General features: G+C 52.3%; 1 protein-coding gene across 4 annotated transcripts in view; it reads left to right on the top strand.

Moving 5' to 3' along the window:
- DEPDC5 (DEP domain containing 5, GATOR1 subcomplex subunit) overlaps positions 1–1,073 on the top strand; it is a 152,359-nt gene extending 151,286 nt beyond the window's left edge. For all 4 annotated transcript variants that reach the window (XM_056116475.1, XM_056116472.1, XM_056116473.1 and 1 more), the window contains one exon: positions 273–1,073. In XM_056116475.1, the coding sequence (XP_055972450.1) occupies positions 273–565 (293 nt within the window). In that variant the 3' untranslated portion in view covers positions 566–1,073. The remainder of the gene's footprint in view (positions 1–272) is intronic.
- Positions 1,074–20,185: the final 19,112 nt, after the last annotated feature.

Below are 20,185 nucleotides of genomic sequence, written 5' to 3'. Positions count from 1 at the left end.
CTGTGCCGCAGCTTCTTTCTGCTGTTCCAAATCTGGGGTGGCAGAACCAGCCCTGCTGACCCAATCCCCCCACTGATGCAGGGGTGACATGAGTCCCAGTGACCCAACCCCCCACCTGGTGACCATGATATGGGTTCCCTGCTGGCCCCAACTGCCTTCCTGGTCACTGTGCCCTGGGAACCCTCTGACCCTGGCCTCTCACCTGATGACTGTGACCCGCATCCCCTCACTGACCTCCTCCTGGTGACTGTGACCCGCATGCCCCCTTTCAGGAACAGTCTTCCTGCAACTGCCCTACTCCAAGCGCAAGTTCTCGGGCCAGCCACGGCGGCGACGGAATTCCACCAGCTCCACCAGCCAGAACATGTTCTGTGAGGAGCGGGTGGGCTACAACTGGGCCTACAACACCATGCTGACCAAGACGTGGCGCTCCAGTGCCACAGGGGACGAAAAGTTTGCCGACCGGCTGCTGAAGGACTTCACGGACTTCTGCGTCAATCGTGACAACCGCCTGGTGACATTCTGGACGAGCTGCCTGGAGAAGATGCATGCCAGTGCCCCATGAACCGCCCCAGGCTCTGAGGATGAGGAGGGGTCCAGGCTGGCTATTGATATTCACTAGGATCAGTCAGACTCTGGGCATCCCAGGGCAGCTGGTCACTGTCGAGATGGGGGGCCTTGGCCTTGGTGGCTTCCCCCCACGAGGTGTGCTCCACTTAAGGAGAAAATACCGGAAGCCGTGGGCGCAGAGAGCAGGTGGGAGGCCCAGACAGTCAGGGTAGAAGCGTTCGTGCTGGGGGAGGGTCAGGCAGTCCCCCTGAATGTTCTCTGATGGGGGCAGGACAGTTCCTTGTTCGGAGCTAAACCTGCCACTCCCCACCCGGAAGTGTGCACAGGGTGTAAGATAACTTTGTGAAATAATGTATCATACGCTCACCCAACTGTATATACCTGTACATAGAGGAGGAATAAAGTGCCACTTGCAGCATCCTGGCCAGCACAGCCTGGCAGCATCAGTTCTGTCTGGGGCTGGCCCGTTGTGGCCCAGGAGGCAGCCTTGGCTGTGAGGAGGACTTCAGAATCCGCTGCCTTGAGTGCGTAGCTCTGAGTTTCCTGAAAGTTCTTCCCACAGGTCTTGGGTCTGGGGGCAGGCGGGTGAGCGGGCAGGACCACAGACGGGGAAGCTGTGGGCTGGAGCTGACGCGGGGCGAATTCAACTATGTGAATGGGCCCAGCTGTGAGTGACCGACCCAGACAATCTGAGAAATTCCCCAGGGAAGCCTCCCCTGCCTGTCCGGAGTTCAGGGTCCACTTTCTCAGGCTCAGACTCAGCCGAGGCTCCCTGCTTATGCCCCCTTTCCCATTTATGCCCCCTTTGTGCCTTAAACTTTGCGGTTTTTTTTTGTTTGTTTGTTTGTTTTATTGAATCACCGTGAGATAGTTACAAGCTTTCATGCTTGGGTTACAATCACACAATGATCAAACACCCATCCCTCCACCAGTGCACATTCCCTACCACCAATGTTCCCGGTAAACACCCCTTTCCCACCCTCCCCCTGCCTCCATGGCAGACAATATTCCCCATACTTTCTCTCTACTTTTGGGCATTATGGTTTGCAATACAGACACTGAGAGATTATCATGTTTGGTCCTTAGACAGTTTTCTTCCCTATTTACGCAAGGAATGTAGCATGAATGAGCACTACCAGAAACAGCTCAGATTCCATATGCATTTGATTTTGAATTAATTATTTGGTCATTACCCCATCAGAAACATTTTGTTCTTGCCAACTTCTTCCCAACCCTCTTGTTCAGTTCCAAGACTCCATATATTGTGTAAGCAACGCCCCGTCCCACCCCACCCCCCTCCAGTTTAGGAAGCTAACTAAACTGGGGCCAGAGAGGTAATGTAGCAGGTAAGGCATTTGCCGTGCACACTGTCAACTCGGGTTCGGTCCCCAGCACTGCATTCCAAGCTTTCCAGTAATAACCATGAGTGCAGAGCCAGGAGTTACCCCTGAGCACCGCTGGGTGTGGCTCCAACTGCCCTCACCACCAGCAGCTAAACTCTGACCTGCTGTAGGGGTGCTACAGGCTAGCGGGGGCGCTCAACAGTCACCTCCACTTCTTCCCTCACCACTCTGTGGCCTTATCTTCACAATCTGTCCTGTTGACCCCGCTGCTGAGCTCAGCCTGGCCCACCCTGGTCTTCATTTTCCTGCAGGCATTAAAGAGCCTCTTTTCAGCATCTCCCCTTTCTCCAGCTCCTTCTCCACTTGGCAGAGTCTTCGGAGACCACGCTGACCGCACCCTCCGTTCTTTCTTCCTCTCTCGTGACTTGAGCTTCGGCCTTCCATGTGGCCCCACGTAAGCAGTTCCTCGGGGGTGGGCTCCATGGCACCTGCTGTTGGTCTGCCTGAGACACACACGGCTCCTCTCCTTGCCTCCCTGCCTCCGTGCCTACCAGTTTCCTGTCAGCTCTTAGCATAGATGTCACTTCTGCAGCAGGACGCCTATTACATCTGCCCACGACACCTGGTACTTCCCTGACAGCCCTCAGCACATTGACACCCCAACATGACTGAAACTTGCCTGTATGATTCACGTCTCTGTTCCTAAGTGTGCGGCATAGTGGCAGATGCTGGAGAAATAATTATGGACTGAAATGGAGCAGTGGAATCCTGGTCTCAAGTCTGGGCCTCGGGCACTGCACCCAATTCTTACTGACTGGACCCAAATTATTTAATGGAACCCAATCTTATCTGTAAAATGCAGCTACTTGAATACTTGTCTAGCACGTATGAGGTCCTGGATTTGATCCCCAGAGACCCTGCCCTCCATCCCCCTCCCTTTTTTTTTCAGCTGGGACTCTAGAGGACTGGAGAGATAGTAAGGTTCTTACTTTGCAAACTGCCAGCCTGAGTTCAACCCCTGACACCACACATGGTCCCTTGAGTACCACTAGGAGTGATCTCCAAGCACAGAGCTGGAAGTAAGCCTGAGTACCCCAAAAATTCAGGGCTGCAGGGCAATATTCCACAGGGCTAGAGTGTATAGTTTGCATGCAGGATCCCCAACATTTCATCGTCCTCAAGAGCAGTGCTGCATGTGGCCCAGAACCAAACACAAAAACTGCAGCTGTCATCGCCACATGTAGACTTGGAGAGAATAGGTGTGTTGATGTGAAAACAACATGGCTTCGTTTCTGGGATGTAGCAGGTCCTTGAGAGTACATCTCTTCTCCACCCCCACCCCGCCCCCTTCCCTTCCTTTTATTTTGGTCTTATGGCTGCAGTGTCTGAGGTTCTTAGTCTCATGGTACTCGTGGTGGCAGCATGCTAGAGTCACACACTCACAGTGGTGCCGGCAGCACAGCAGCAGTACTGGGGATTGCATGGAGCGGGTGGGGATGGTGGAGCAGGTGCAGGGGAGATGGTGGAGTGGGTGAAGATGGTGTACACGGTGGAACAGGTGGAGATGGTGGAACGGGAGAAGTGGGTGGAGCTAGTGAAGTGGGTGGAGTGTGGAACAGATGGAGCCTTGTGGCAGCTTGAACTCACAGCCTCATCCCCAGCCCAAAATTCAGTTAGCATCTTTTGAGTGGTGTCAGTGCTCAGACTCCATGATGTGCTCCAGCTGGCACCCCTGGGATCCACCACCAGTGAAGGTAATTGCTGAGCCCCCCTCTAACCTCCAGCACCCCCACCGTGGGTTAGAGTTTAGCTGTTTGGGGGGGAGAGGGTTGGAGCCATACCCAGTGGTGCTCGGGGCAGGGGGGAGGGGTGCTCTGCTGTGTGGAGATAGAACTCTGGATCTGGGGCATGCACCACATGTGTTCCTAGGCCAGAGATGGTACAGAGGTTAAGGCTCCTGCCTCTTGTGGCTGCCTTGGTTCCAATCCCAGCACCATGTATGGTCCCCTGAGCATTGCCAGCCTTGAGCACAGAGCCAAAAGTGGCCCCTGGGAACTGCCTGGTGTGACCCTGAAACAAATAAAGAGGCTCATGTTCCAGCCCCACTCCCACAAGATTCACTTTTTCCCCTTCCATGAGACAAGTCTTTGCTGGTCTTGAAAGATTAATGTCCTCATTTATAAATAGAGAAACACTGTATTTGGATGACGGGGGAGTGAAAGTAAAGGGGAATGACTGTGCTCATTCCTGGCCTGGAGACCTCATCTCTGCGCTTCTGGCCCAGCTTCCTAGAATAGTGCTGGACACAGCAGCCACTGACCCAGTTGGGTCATATCATATGGTACAATCGCTTGTGAACCTCAGTGTCCCATATGGAGAGTCTGCCATGGCATGAGCTGGGAGGAAAAAACTTAGCTCAAAGTTAGGTGGAAGAGGGGCTGGAGTAATAGTACAGTGTGAAGGGCATTTATTTGCCTTGCATATTGCCAACCCTGGTTCTATTCTTGGCATCCCATTTGGTTCCCTGAGAACTGCCAGGAGTAGGCCTTGAGTATTGTCAGATGTACCTCCCCCGCCAAAAAAAAAAAATTTTTTTTTTTTCAAAAATTTGGGTGGAAAAGAATCAGCGAGCCAGCTAAATACCTGGTCACTTACCCTGCAGAATGGGGCCAGAGCTGGCTAGGCCCTGGGTCCCAGTGGCCCCCATCATCCTCTCTGATCTGCGCTCCCAACTCCTTCAGGAATTGCATCAATCCTTCCCCTCCATCATTCCTCCTACATGTCTCTCAGACTCACCCATCCGCCCCCAGCCCTGCTTCCCAGGCCAGAACCCAGCCCCAGATGAGGATCGAATAGGTTAGACATAGGGAGCGTGTGTGCATAGATCAAAGCCCCTGACTAGGTGACTATCTGATGGAAAGAGAAAGCAGTGATTCAGAGCCCAAAAGGATCTGGGTTTAAATTTCAGCCTTGCCATTTTGTTGTTGCTATGTATTTGATTTGGAGACCAACCCTGGTGGTGACCGGAAGGCTACTCCTGGCTTGATGCTCAGGGTGCTTTAGTTGCCAGGAGTTGTGCAGGGAGCCTATAGGCCGAGCATGTGCTCCAGGCTTTGGAGCTATCTCCTCAGTCAAGCACTACCTATTTTTTTTTTTTTTTTGGTCCTTGGGCCACTCTGTTGAAGGGTTATTCCTGGCTCTGCTTTCAGGAATCATTCCTGGTGGACTTGGGCGACCATATGGAACACCAAATTGAACCCGGGTTGGCTGCATGTAAGGCAAGCGCCCTAGCTGCTGTACTATTGCTCTCGCCCCAGCCCTGACATTTTTTAATGGCAAAAATTAAAGATGGTTTAGTTCTTTTGAGTTTGCTCTTCACCTTTAACTAGATTAATATCCTCACCTTTCTCCCATGTGCAAGTATGCACACACACACGCCCCTCTACCCATTCTGAGTGTTGCTCTTTGGGTTTGTGTCACTGTAATTAGTTGCTGACCGATTTCAGGTCACTAGGTTGAGAATTCCTTCTGGCACATTCCTAAGTCAGAGTTCAGTGAGTGTGTCCATAAAATCGAGAGGGTGGGATGCACCTGGCACATTGTCAGGTCCCTCCAGTGCTGGGGAAGGACACATAAGCCTTAAGCAGTATCAGATCTTAAGCATCTTGACAGGAGTATCCATCTGTCACCCAAAATCAGGCACCAAAGGAGCTAACTTCTGCTGAGAAACAAGGCCCTGGAGGTCAAGACATGTGTGACCTGCTATGGGTGTCACTGTCCATCCCCATCCCCCACATCCACCGGGCAAGTGGTGCCGAGGGTGGCCCCGTAAGATGAGCCTCTTGACAGGGCAGTGATTCTTGGAGATCTGCTCAACCGTCTCACTTCCCCAAGATAGGGAAATCTGCCCTCGAGGTAGAACTGGAATGGAGACCCAGCCCTCTGGCTTCCGGCCCGGAGCCTCTCTCGGCACTGGGTTGCAGTTAGCAGCCTGGTGGTGAAGAGGGCAGGCCCGCGGCGTGTGGCCAGAGGTAGATTTCCAGCATGGCCACTTGCCAGTGCGTGACCCTGGGTGAGGTCAGGGCCTCTCCGAGCCTCCATTTCTGTGAGATGAGACAATCGCCCCACCTCTGGGTGTTGTGAAAAGCACGCCCAGGAGTTCAGGTCAGGAGCTCAGGCCTTGGGGGGGCGGGGGAGCAGAGAAATAGTGCAGTGGGGGGAAGGCACTTGGCAGACCCTGTTTCTATCGCTGGCACCACACACAGACCCCTGAGCACTTCCAGGAATAATCCCTAAGCACTCTTCCCCCACCCCCATTTCCTAAAAAAAGAAGCTCATGCCTGGAATGTGATGCCCCCCCACCCTTTTCTGGACTGTTTGTTGTGATGATATTGCCAAGAGACTGAACCCCGGGGGCCGGAGCGATAGCACAACGGGTAGGACGTTTGCCTTACATGCAGCCGACCCGGTCCCAGCATCCTATATGGTCCCCTGAGCACCGCCAGGAGTAATTCCTGAGTTCAGAGCCAGGAGTAACCCTTGAGCATTGTCGGGTGTGACCCAAAAAGAAAAGAAAGAAAAAGAGAAAGGGGGGGGGAGAGACTGAACCCCAGGGTTTTCATGGAAAGGCTGGAGTAGACGAGTTTCTCCCTTAGGAAGTGGCCCTGAGCCTTACGGGATGTGCAGGAGTCTGGCTGAGGAGGGTCCCCACTCGGGGCACAGGGGTGTGTTCTTGTGTACTGTAGGGCCCCCGTCTTAACCTGGAACCAAAGAAACTTGACTGTATTGTTCCTTCTGTTGGCAGAGGCACCCCATTGGCAAGAAAGGCCTCCCAACCCCACTGGCCCTGGCTCCTGGCCATCCTGTGGGAGCAGCTCTCGACCTGTCTCTCAGCTTCAGGCTTTGCTTGGAGGCACCTGGCGGTCTATTGGGCATAGAACTGAACGTACGGAAGGAACCACACAGACAGGGGACGCAGAAAAGAAATGAGAGAATACAGCCAGTAAAATATTTCTTTTGCATATGGCTGACCCAAGTTCGATTCCCAGGATTCCCGGTGGTTCCCCAAGCCTGCCAGGAGTGAGCCCTGAATGCAGAGCCAGAAGTAATCTCTGAACAGCACTGGGTGTGGCTCCCCAAAAAATATGCATAAATATATATGTATATATGTGTTTTTTTATGCACATATATAATTAAAAACAAGAGAATAACAGAGACTAGTAGCAAATTGGAGAGCCTTCAAGGCCGAGAAGCCGCGGCCCATGCTGCATGTCCTAGAGTTTGGAAAAACTGCAGAATACGGAGCCTCCCTAGGGATTCTGACTCAGGACCTGGGACTCAATACCGGAAGCAGAGACTCAGGTTCTGCTCCCCCTCCATCTGTCAGAGACACTCTGCCCCAGATTCCTTCCTGAGCTTCCTTTACCTGGAAATCCCATTCTCAGAGTGAAGCAGGTGACAGGTCCCAGAACTGTAGTGAAATGGCCAGAGGCAGTATGTGGGAAGCGGGGGGGGGGGGGGGGGGGGGGGAGGTGCCAGTGAGGTACAGGGGACCTAAGGCCCAGGACCCTAAAAGCTGGACTAGGAAGTGCCATGTTCTGTGCTGGATAAGCACAAAGGCCTCATAGTAGACTCAACCGGTGGTTGACCCAGGGACTTTGGGTGTTAACAGGAGGCTGGGCAGATGCCTGAGACTTTGGGAAAATTTTGGAGGCTCAGTGGGAGCATGAGGAAAGAGCAGGAGAGCTTATTGAAGCAGGTTTACAAGGCTTCCTTGGTGACCCCAGAGTCTCAGATACCTTAAATAACAGGTGGTCCAGTGCTTGAGTTGGTTGCTGTGTCCAGGGCCAGTGGATTTGAATCCCTTTATGGCCTTTAGACTGGCACCAGTCCACGGTTAAAAACTACTGTTGCCAGGCTTATTCTCTCTCTCTCTCTCTCTCTCTCTCTCCTCCCCCCCTCCCTCCCTCCCTCCCTCCCTCCCTCTCCCTCTCCCTCACCCTCTCTTGGCTTTCTGAGTCACACCTGGCAATGTTCAGGGCTAAATCCAGGCTCTGCACTCAGAAATCACTCCTGGCAGTGCTCGGGGACCATATGGGATACCGGGTATCTAACCCAGGTCAGCCACATGCAAGGCAAACACCCTCACCATTGTACTATCGCTTCGGTCCCAGCATACATCTTTTTATCCTGCCAATTCGAGCACACAGCTTAGAACAGGACAGGGGCATCAGGTCTGTAAAACCCCAGGATGCAGCCCCTGTCCACTGTGCGGTCCTTACCTCCAGTGGGGTGGGTCCTCTGTTCCCTTTAACTGTCACTTATCCATGTGGCGCAGGCAGGCTGGCTGGGGCTCAGATTCCATGTCCCACTTGGACATGGCTTCCCCTTCAGCCTCTCTCAGTGGGAGTGTTGGTCTGGCTCTCCCCGAGGCTCCCATCGGGAAATCCCTGTCTGCTCCCTCCCTTCTGACCCGGAAGGAGCCCCTCACTTTTGCTCAAGTGATTCAGACGCCCTCCAGTCCCAAGTCTCGCCAAATCCTGGCCTGGACAGGTGTTGGGCTTCTTCCTACCAGCCTGTGGCCTGACCTCCATCTGCTTCTCTGGCTGCAGCACTGTTTCTTCAAGACTCAGCACAGTGTCATTCCAAGGAGGAAAATCTCTTCTCCCAAGGGGTCAGAAGAAAGCATGGCGGTGGGGGTTGGGGGTGGGACTTGGGGGGCAGTTAGTGGTTGTTTTGTAACCCCTGCAAACCCCTTTTTCTCTCAACCCTGTCATATTTGGGGTTTTTTCCTCTTTTTTATTTTTCTTTTTTCTTCTTTTCTCTTTCCTCTTTTCTTTCTTCACCGTCCTTCCCTCCCTCCCTCCCTCCCTTCCCTTCCTTCCTTATTTCTGTCCTTCTTTTATCTCTTTCTTTCTTTCATTTGTGTTTTTGGCCTCACTTGGCAGGGCTCAAAGAGCTGCTCCCAGCTTGATCCCTAGGGCTTGCTCCCAGCAGTGCTCAGGGGCCCATGCAGTGCCCAGGATTCAACTCTGACTCCCTATACACGAGCATGTACTCAGGCCTGTGAGATGTCCCCAGCTCCAACCAGGTATTTTCATCCAGTATTTCCCTCCTGACAATGAGTCTGGGAGGTACACAGAATTTCAGACCTTCCCCATCCCCCCAACAGGAAGCTGAGTGCTGAGAGCACATGAGCCCGCCCCAACCTCAGGCAGCTTGTGGTCCCTGTGATGGGAGCCGAGTCTCTGGCCCTCTCTGGGTACTTGCATTGCACTGATTCAGCATCTCCAGGCTCTGCGTTTCCCCTTTACTTTTCCAGTGTCTCTTCAGATAGAGAAAATGTTATTTTTAAGTCCAGCTCCCCCTGGGAGAGGAACATTTTCCTAAAGCTTTTGATGTTCCTCCAAACCTCATGGCTCACAGTCTGGGTCCTACCCACAGGCTGAGAGCATCTGGGAGAGGCATGATCCGGTGCTGTCCAGGGAAACATCCTGCCTGTCCTCAAGCTGTGTCCCTTGCAGCCTTGTAGATGGGACCTTGCAAGCCATTCGGGCTCGGCCAAGGGGAGGCCTGTCAACAGTCCTCATGATGCTCTGAGCACCCACCCCTGGAGAAAAGTGCTGGAGAAAAGTCAAGGAACTGCCAGGGGGCTGTGGTGACCCCAAGGGGGCAGCTGGCAATGTCCTATGGAAAGTGGTGGTGCTGGCATCGACTCGGTGCCTCTGGCAACCTTCATGGCAGAGACCAGACCCTCCGGCAAGGCTCATTCAGCCCCCTTTGTGGAGTGTTGGAGGAAAACATCTCGAACTAACCACTTTGTTCTGGTTTGGTTTGGGGCCACACCTGGTGGTGCTCAGGGCTTACTCCTGGCTCTGGAGCTCAGGGATCACTCCTGGTGGGCCCCAAGGAAGCAAATGCTGGGGATTGAACTTGGGTCGGGTCTGTGCAAGACAAATGCCCTACCAGCTGGTCTGGACTCCAGGCCCCTGAACGGAATTCTGAGACTGGAAAAGGTTGCAGTGGAAAGCGCCTCCCTTCTGTGATGGTTTCAGGGACCCCTCCCCACTTACCCCTGACTATAGAGATTTGAATCTTTTCTTTTTGGGAGCGGGGGAGATGGACCAGCAAGTAGGGGCTTTCCTTGCACATGACTGACCCAGGCTTGATCCCTGGCATCCCATATGGTCCCCTGAGATCTCAGAGTGCAGAGCAGGAATGAGCTCTGAGCATCACCTGGTATGGCCTTTATCCCACCAAACAAAACTCAAAAAACAAAACAAAACAACAACAACACAAAAATCCAATCAAATCAGCTATTGGTTTATAGAGGGAGAAAGGCGGTGTGACCAGTTCCTGATGATAAACCAGAGCAACAAATGACCCATTGTCCCTGAGCCCTGAACCAGCCTGGCCCTCGAAAGCTACCCAGGGGTTGGGAAATAGTGGGTGGGCCTGACTGGCTCTTCAAGCTTTGCTCCTCCTGGCTTCACATCTGAGCTGAACAGATTCAAACCTTTCCACAGTCCTGGCTACTGGTGGCCGTTATCTAGAAGGGGCCAGAGAGCCTCTTCCGTGGTCACTTCCTCTTTAAGGAGCCCAGAGACTGCTCAGCCTTTAACACCGATGACCTGTGTGGCCCTGAGCAGGCCCTTCACTCGGCCTCAAATCAGGGGGTGGGCAAAAATGCTTCTGCTTCATTTAAGGGGTCATGGCAAGACTCAGGCCATCTGATTTTCAAAGCTGGGGAATGAAAAAGAACTTTAAAACAACTAAATACTCCCCTGAGTGGGCCAAACGTTCTGTTTTGAATGTGGCCAACGATTCTGCCCAGAATTTTGAGCAAGACTAAAACTGAAAGGAAAGGAAGAAATGCAGAGGACGCACTGGAGAGATAGTTCAGCAGGTAGGGCATTTGTCTTGCACTTGGCCTACCCAGGTTCAATCCCCGGCATCCCATATGGTCCCCTGAGCACCAGTGGGAGTGATCCCTGAGTGCAGAGCCAGGAGGAATCCCTGAGCACTGCTGGGTGTGGCCCCTCCCAAAAAAGGAATGCCCTCGGAGGAAAGGTATTAGCCAGAGCTTTTAGGGGTTGTTTGGGGGTTATATCTGACAGTGTCTAGAGACTCCTCCCAGCTCTCAACATGGTGCTGGGGGTTGGTCCCCATGATAATTGCGGGACTTTTGGTATCAGGAGTAGAATCTGAACCTCCTCATGCAAAGCATGTGCCCCAGCCCTTTGCACCATCTCTTCTGCCCACATGAACTTGCTTTTGTATTGAGCCTCAGCAAGTGTGTGTCTGAGGTTCTGTGGGAGACCGAGGGACTGATGGATGTGGTACCCCACTTTTCAGAGGATAAACTGAGTTGGGGGAAGGAACACGCCTGGGTTCTTGAGCACATAGCAGGGGAAGGATTCAACCCCGGTCCCACCAGGGCTCTTCCCATGGAGAGAAAGGAGAATGTAGGAGAAAGAAGTCCACTAGCTTCTAGGGGTGGGAGGAAACTGCCTGCAGGAAGGAGGGAGGCCAAGTCTTGGGGTGTGGGCTCCCACAGGGCCAGATCCAGCACCGGCCACCATTGATCTTGTCTCGCGAGGACCCACACACTGCCCGGAGCTGTCTGACATACAGGATGTGTCTCACCTCAAAGCAGAAGTGAAATGGGGTGCACTTCCCCTTTCGAACCAAGAGGAACCCCCGACTCCTCCAGGACCTGGTGACCACCCCTGGGGACCTCCCTCCACCACACACACCCTCCCTTTCTGCACATCCGCAGGGGCAGCGAGCCCCAGATAGGAAACCACTTCCTGTCAGGCTTGAGGGAAATGGTCCTACATGATTGTATTCATCTCTATTATTATTGTTTCGGGGACACACCTGGCTATGCTCTGGGTTTACTCCTGGGTCTGTGCTCAGGGAACACTCCTGGTGGTGCTTGGGGGACCGGAAGGAGTGCCAGACATTGAACCTGGGTCAGCCTATTTACTGCCTGTACTGTCTCTCTGACTCCCTACTTATTTTTGTAGAGCTGAACTCAGGGCCTACGTCTGAACTTTAGTCTGACCCTGGGCAGTGGCCCATTCTCTGTAAGTCCCCAGCTCCCAACAGTCCCTGTGACTCCAGGCTGTGTTAGGGACATTCATTCCTGGTTTCCCTGACCGCAAATCTTCATCAAAAATCATCTCTGTGGGCTGATTCTGGGACATAGTATGTGCCCAAGCCACACTTGATCCCGGACACTACATGGTCCCCTGAGCACTGCTAGGTGAGAACATGGAGTTTTCCCAATCACTCTCTGGGTGTTTGGGTAACCCCAGCCACTGCCTCCAGGCACTGCAGCGTCCAAGCATCACCACAACTTCAGGTCCTAGATTCAACTGCCAGCCTGGTTGGTTGAGTATCTCCAGGAGAATCCCCCAATACCCTGAACAATGCTCGGAGACTGCCCCCCACCCAAATACCAAAATAACTATATGTGGGTCTGGAGAGATAGCTCATAAGGGCTGCAGCTCAGGCTTTGCATGCGGGAGCCCTCAGCTTAATACCCGGCACTACTTGGTCCCTCAAACACGACCAGGAGTGACCCCAGAGCATCGATCCAGGAGTAACCCCCGAGCACCACTGGGTGTGACCCCAAAACCAAAACCCCAAACAAAAAAAGAGCCACTTGTGTACCCAAGCATCAGGTCACAGGATGGAGAAAGCCAACAGAACACACACCTTGCAATAGAGATGCAGTGACAGAAAGAGCCTGTGGGAAGTGCTGAGAGGCTGGGAAAGGTCTGCGAGGGCCCCGGCTGGCCAGTCTCTGAAGCACCAAAGCTTCCCTGGACATTGCTGCAGCTGGTAAGAAGCTGTCATCTCTTGGGGCCTGGAAAAGGGAGCCCTGAGCAGACACCTGAACTGCAGGCCAGCTCATGGGGCCCTGCCTGCCATGGCTGCCAGTGCCACAGGGTCAGGGTGGGGCAACCTGTCTTCCTCAGCCCTTCTACCTGCACCCGGCCTGGCATGGGGAGGTGCCCATAAGCGGAGCCATTGAGTGTTAGCGCCAGAGCGGGGCCAGAAACTGAGGCCTACATCTGCACTTCTATGTTCATTGCAGCACTATTCGCAATACCCAGAATCTGGAAACAACCTGAGAGCCCAAGAACAGACGACTGGTTAAAGAAACTGTGGTACATCTAAACAATGAAATACTATGCAGCTGTGAGGGAAAATGAAGCCATGAAATTTACTTATAAATAGATGGGCATGGAGGGTATCATGCTGAGTGAAATGAGTCAGAAGGAGAGGGCAGGCTGCTGGGCGGGGGTGGCGTAGGGAAGTGGGAGGAGCTTGTGGCAGGAGGGAAACCGGGACATTGGTGGTGGGAAATGCGCACCAGTGGAGGGATGGGTGTTGGAATATTGTATGACTGAAATCCAATCATGAACAATTTGGTAACTATGTATCTCATGGAGATTCCATTTAAACATAAATAAATAAATAAATAAATAAATGGAAACTCAAGCCTAGGCTATCTCCTGGCCAGGGCTGCCGCAATGCTTCCCACCTCCTTGCTGGGCAGCCTGGGGGAGCCGCCTGCAGGCTCAAAGGCTCAACCCCAGGACTGAGCTCCCACCCTCTGCTGGAATGTCCCCCCACACTGCTCTCCTGTCACTGCCAGAGCCAGCCTGTGAAGGTAGCCTAGAAGTGACCCCGGCACTGAGCCTCCCTATCTCTCCGTAACACGCCTCGGGTCCAGCTGTGTAGCCTGCATCTGTAGCTCCTCGGGCCAGCAGTGGCGGGCCGAGATGGCACAGGGCTGGATTTCTGGCATTCACACCTGCAGTATCCTGAAAGACGGCCTGACAAAGGGAGAGCCTTGCAGTGGGGATCCGCAGCCTCTCGGCATATAGGAGCAAGGGTGGGTGGGGAGACCACCTAACTGACAATGACTATCAGAGTCACGGAATCTACTCCTCATCACCCTGACCTTGCCCCGTGTGCCACCTGCATCGGGAAGCCGTGGCATTCTGTGCTTACTCCAGGCTGCGTGAGTGGGAATGCAGTGGGACCTGCCCGCGTGGGCAAGCCTGAGGTTTGGCTCTGTCATGGGGCCACTAGCTGCAGGAACCTCTGCCTTCCTTCACAAGGGGGTCCCAGAGTCACCAAGCTGGAGCCGCCTGCGTAGAAGCGGGGTCACTCCCCTCCCAGCTACAGAAAGGAAACTGAGGCTAGAGAAGGAGTTCCTTGTCCAAGACTTCCTAGAGTGGTTAGAGGAGAGGTGGACCTCTCCTGGCAGGCCCCTGCGCAGTCTCTATACTGGTGGGGTTCACTCCTCACCCCCAAAAACCCTTAAGTGCAATGAGCGATATGCCAGGAGTCTCAGTGTGAGTCCTATCTAGCCCCGGGCCCCTCTGAATGCCAACTCTCTCCTCCTCCTCCTCCTCCTCCTCCTCCTCCTCCTTCTCCTCCTCCTCCTCCTCCTCTTCCTCCTTTTCCTCCTCCACCCCTTCTCCCCTTCCTCTACCTTCTCCACTCCCCCACCCCCTCCTTCCCCCTCCTCCTTCACCTCTCCTCCTCCTCCTCCACCACCCACTCCTCCTCCTCCTCCTCCTCTGTTATTTTGTTTTGGGGTAACACCCAGCTATGCTCAGGGCTTACTCCTGGCTTTGTGCTCAGGGATTGCTCCCAGAGGTCCTCAGGAGACCATGTTTGACACTGCTTTATCCCTCCAGCCCCTTCGCTGGCCGTGCGTCCAACAGCTGTGGTCTGTCTTCTCCTCCCAGGCCCTCCCGCAGCCTTCCCTCCAGTGCTCCCTGTCCCATCCTTCACTCAGGTTTCTGGGCTGACTGGAGCTGTGTTACATTTCCTCCCCCAGATCCTCAATCTAACCCAATAGCAAAAAATCCAAAAGCCAGAACCTTGTTCCAGCCCACCTCTGGCTGGTGCTACGGGCTTGGGGGCCCTCCTGCATCCCCTTTTGCCTTCAAGTGCTTCTCATGACAGCCATCAAACTTTCTTGTAACCAGACAACATGCTGTGCCTCTTCCCTGCTGGACCCCAGGCTTCAGTGACTCCCCAGTGATTTAGAATGAAATCCTTGCCATGTCCCCCAAGTAAGTTCCATGTCCAACTCTGTTGGACATGAGTTTCTAGAAACTTCCACCTCCATGTTCATCTGCTCCAGCTCATTCAGAAAGGCATGGTGTCCTGCTTTCTGTTCTGTGAAAGGGGGAGGGGCAGAGATGCTCTTCCCTAAGGTCCCCCCACCACCCCTTGCCCTCTTCCCTCTCCTAGGAATCCTGGAAGTTTGGTAACTTCCTCAGAGTTGGTGTCACTTGTCACCTCTTCCAAGAAGCCTGCCTTGACTTCTCTGTCTAGGGCTGCCCACCCCACTTGTCCATCACCCTTCCCTCATAACCCTGTCATCTCCTGAAATTGCCTGCATTGCTCTCCCACTTGTCTTTTCTCCTGAGTCCCAATCAATTCATCAAGTCTGCCAGCTAGAGATGGGGCCGTGGCTGCCCTGGGTCTGCCTTGTGGCTTTCACAGGGACCCTGCCCACGAATGCTCAGAGCAGGGCGGGCCACTCTCCACTCAGCCCAGGGACAAACCAGCCACGAGGCCTCATGGTGGGTGAGTCTGTCATGCTTCCTTGGCTCTGCTGCCTCGGAGACACTTTCAGCTTTTCCTTCCCTCTCGAAACAGGGAAATTGAAGTGTCCTGAGTGCTCCAAGCTGGTTTTCTGGCTGCTGGTTATTTTTTTTTTCCTGATTGGCTGGAGCAGAGCTGGCCTGCTCAGACCTGGGGCTGACTGGCCCACAGCCACGGGGAGACGAGCAGGGACAGAGCTGGGAGCTTCTGCGAGCGAAGTGAATTCTCAGATGGCCTACCCTACTTCTTTTGTGTGTCAGGATGCCCTTCCCTTTATGAAACAAGGGTGATGGAAGCTGGCCTTCGTCCTGGATCGACACATCACCTACTTAATTTTCTTGTGACGTCCACTGCTCCATGGACAGCTGGGAGCCTGGGTGTCTGAGTTCTGGGTTGGCACCTCTTTCTTCCTTGGAGGCATTTGCTGTGTGAGAGACCTGAGCACCAGCTGCGGACGTGGGTGGGCTGTCCCCCTGGCCAAAGGGTCCAATCGCTCTGGTTTTCCCCACAAAGCTGGGGTCACCGGGTGCCGTTTCTGAGAGGCACATTCCAGCTGGTTTGAAATAAAGCTTCTGGCCTGGGAATAGGACTCAGTGATAGAGTCCCCCCCCCAAAAAAAAGAAGATAAAGTTTCAGACTGACAGGTATACCCAACATTTTGGGGGTGGGGCAGCTATGTTCAGGGCCATTGGGGAAACAATTTGGGTTTAGGGGGGCCCAATAAGGGATCTTGGTCTCATTCTACTCGACCATGTTTCAACACCAGTTTCACCATTTACTTTCTGTGTGACCTTGGGTAAGACAATTTCCTCTATTTAAAGTGGGGGAGAATCATGCCTGCTTTGGGGACCTGTGAAGGTTTAAAAGCGGGGTATGCCATCAGATAAGGAATTAATATCCAGAATATACAAGACACTAGTAGAATTGTACAAGAAAAAAAACCCTCCAATCCCATCAAAAGATGGGGAGAAGAAATGAACAGAAGTTTCTTCAAAAAAGAAATACAAATGGCCAAAAGGCACATGAAAAAATGCTCCAGGTCGCTAGCCATCAGGGAGATGCAAATCAAAACAACAATGAGATATCATCTCACATCACAGAGACTGGCACACATTCAAAAGAACAAAAGCAACCAGTGCTGGCATGGATGTGGGGAAAAGGGAACACTCTTTCACTGTTGGTGGGAATGCCCACTAGTCCAGCCTTTCTGGAAAACAATATGGACAGTCCTTCAAAAACTAGAAATTGAGCTTCCATATGACCCCACAATACCAATTCTGGGAATATATCCTGAGGATGCAAAAAAGCATAGTAGAAATGACATCTGTATCTATATGTTTATTGCAGCACTGTTCACCATAGCCAAAATCTGGAAACAACCCAAGTGCCCTAGAACAGATGACTGGTTAAAGAAACTTTGGTACATCTACACAGTGGAATATGATGTAGCTGTCAGGAGAGATGAAGTCATGAACTTTGCTTATAGATGGATAGACATGGAGAGTATCATCCTAAGTGAAATGAGTCAGAAAGAGAGGGACAGACATAGAAGGACTGCACTCATTTGTGGAATATAAAACAACATAACATGAGGCTGACACTTAAGGATAGTAGATACATGGGACAGATAGATTGCTCCATAGCTGGAAGCCTGCCTCAGGAGTAAAGGGGAGAAGGCAGCTGGAATAGAGAAGGGGTCACTAAGAAAAAGATGGCTGGAGGAATCAGTTCGGATGGGAGATGTGTGCAGAAAGTAGATAAAGGACCAAACATGCTAACTTCTCAGGGTATGTATTGCAAACCATAATGCCCAAAAGTAGAGAGAGAGTATGGGGAATCATGTCTGCCATGGAGGCAGGGGAGGGTGGGAAAGGCGGGGGTATACCAGGGACATTGGTGGTAGGGAATGTGCACTGGTGGAGGGATGGGTGTTTGACCATTGTGTGATTGTAACCCAAACACGAAAGTTTGTAACTATCTCAAGGTGATTCAATAAAATTTTAAAAAATTTAAAAAATAAATAAAAAATTAAATTAAAAGGGGGTATGTGTGCAGTTCCCATCCATAGTTCTTTGGTGAGGCGAATTCCATCCTCAGGAAGCCTGCTTAGAACCTGACACAGGGGAGACACAAAAAAATAAGGATAATAGGAAGCAGGCTATTTTTTAAAATTTATTTTTAATTGTATTGAATCACCGTGAGAAAGTTACAAGCTTTCATGTTTGGGTTACAATCACACAATGAACAAACACCCATCCTTCCACCAGTGCACATTCCCCACCACCAATGTCCCCGGTATACCCCCCCTACATTCCCCCCGCCTCCATGACAGACAATATTCCCCATACTCTCTCTCTACTTTTAGGCATTATGATTTGCAATACAGACACTGAGAGGTCATCTTCATATTTGGTCCAATATCTACTTTCAGCACACATCTCCCATCCCAACTGGTTCCTCCAGCCATCATTTTCTTAGTGATCCCTTCTCTATTCCAGCTGCCCTCTCCCCTCCGCTCATAAGGCAGGGGAAGCAGGCTATTTGTTTAGTTGTTTTGGGGTGAGCCACACCCAGTGGTGCTCTGAGTTTACTCCCAGTTCAGTGCTCAGCGTTGTTCCTGGCAGAACTCAAGGGACAACGCTCTTGCCAGAGTTAGAAGCTGGGTCTTCTGCATGCAAAGCATGTGCTGGTCCAGCCTGGTAAGTCATTTCCTCAGCTCTTGTTTATTTGCGTTCTTGGGCTACACTGGGGGTACTTGGGGAACCAGAGGTAGTGCCCTAGATGGAATCCATGTTGGCAGTATGCAAGGCAAGCGCCTGACTCACTGTCCAGTCTCTCTGGTCCCCCTCTTTGTTTTAAGAGACACACCTGACAGCTCAGCCAGTGTGCACAGAGATGCTGCTGCGTGGGGAGCCTCTGGGGCAAGGTCCAAGGTACCGGGGGCCCGAGGCACCAGGGTGGAAGTCAGAGTCTTACATGTGCTAGGCCTGAGCGCTACCACCTGAGCTCTCCCCAGCCCCAACATGAAACAAGCAGCTAAAGGGCAAAGACCAGTCAGAATGACCCAGACTTATGTGCTGGGGTGTTCTCAGGTGGGGAAAGCAGGCGTGGCAGGGAGATAGGGGAGAATGGCTGGAGGAAATGACAGTGAGCTAGACCTTGAGACTCCACGAGAATCTGGGTCAGCAGAGAGAAAGGAGCAGGGCAACCAACAGTGTTCTCCAGCCCAGAGGACAGGTGGGAACTGGAAGGAGCTACTTTTTTTGTTTGTTTGTTTGGGGGCCACATCCTGCTCAGTGCTTACTCCTGGCTCTGTTCTCAGGAATTACTCCTGGTGGTGCTTGAGGGACCATATGAGATGCCAGGGATCGAACCCACGTCAACTGTGTGCAAAGCAAACATCCTACCTGATGTACTATCGCACCACCCCCGGGAGCTACTTTCTAAGATACTTATAATGTTATTGTTCTTTCCTCCCCGTCCCTCTTGCTGTGGTTGCTGTTGCCATTGCTATGGTGATCCGGGGTGGTACGGACACCTGGTTGTGGGGCTTACACCCTGTGCACTGTGGCACTTGCTGGCATCCACACTCGGCTGCGGTGCTCACTGAAGTTTGCGCTTCCTCAGTTCTGGCTGTGCACTCTTTATTCTTGTTGTTGTTTTGAAGTTATACCCTTTGGTACTCAAGGGCTCCTGGCTCCATGTTACGGACCATGTGGTACAGAGGCTCAAGTAAGGGCTTTTGCATGCAGAGCACATGGTCCAGCCCTTGCACTGTCCCCTAAGCCAGTGGTCTTAGTTGATGTGCCCGAGTGATGGCTGTGGTGCTCACCTGACATTGCATTTCCTGGCTGTGGTGCTCACACATCTTTTTAGGTGATGTGTTTGCTGGGGGTCACACCCTTTTTGTCATTTGACTGTGGCACGGTGGTGCGGGGAATGGCAGATAGAAGAGATGCCAGGCTTGCACCCAGTACGTGTGACACTGAAGACCATACTCTCGCAAGGCAACTGCTTCATCTCTGGGCCCACGTGACCATTATGATTTTCTAAGCTTCTGACATGGAGATCACTGAATCATGGGCTTCCCGGGCCCTGTAGCCATCTTCCTGCCATTGGGGATTCTGGTGTATGTTCAGTGATTGAGGAAACATTGACAAACTAGAGGAAGATAAGAGCTAAGTGAGCTGTGAGAAATGAAAGCATCTGTCCAGATTCCCTTTATCCCACTACCTAGAGAGACACCTGGCCATCACCTAATATTCACACAGCACATTCTCAGATCCATCCATTGATTCATGCACCAGCCATCTGTCCTACACTCATTCAACCATATTCCCAACCCCTCTATATACATAGCTGCATCAATTGATTTCAGGCAGAGAACAAGACAAAGACATTCAGTGTCTTTATGAAATGTACAGCAAGCAGGGCGGGGCTAGAGATATGCTTCAAACAATTATGCAAGTATAGAATTGCAGCTGTAAATGACTGTAGCACTGTCCTCACATTGTTCATTGATTTGCTCGAGTGGGCAACAGTAACGTCTCCACTGTGAGACTTGTTGTTACTGTTTTTGGCATATCAAATATGTCATGGGGAGCTTGCCAGGCTTTACCGTGTGGGCGAAA

The sequence above is a fragment of the Sorex fumeus genome, unplaced genomic scaffold (genome assembly GCF_029834395.1).
Source record: "Sorex fumeus unplaced genomic scaffold, SorFum_2.1 ptg000032l, whole genome shotgun sequence".
Lineage (NCBI taxonomy): Eukaryota > Metazoa > Chordata > Mammalia > Eulipotyphla > Soricidae > Sorex > Sorex fumeus.
The sequence above is the reverse complement of the archived record's forward strand: the minus strand, read 5'-3'. Positions and strand labels throughout refer to the sequence as shown.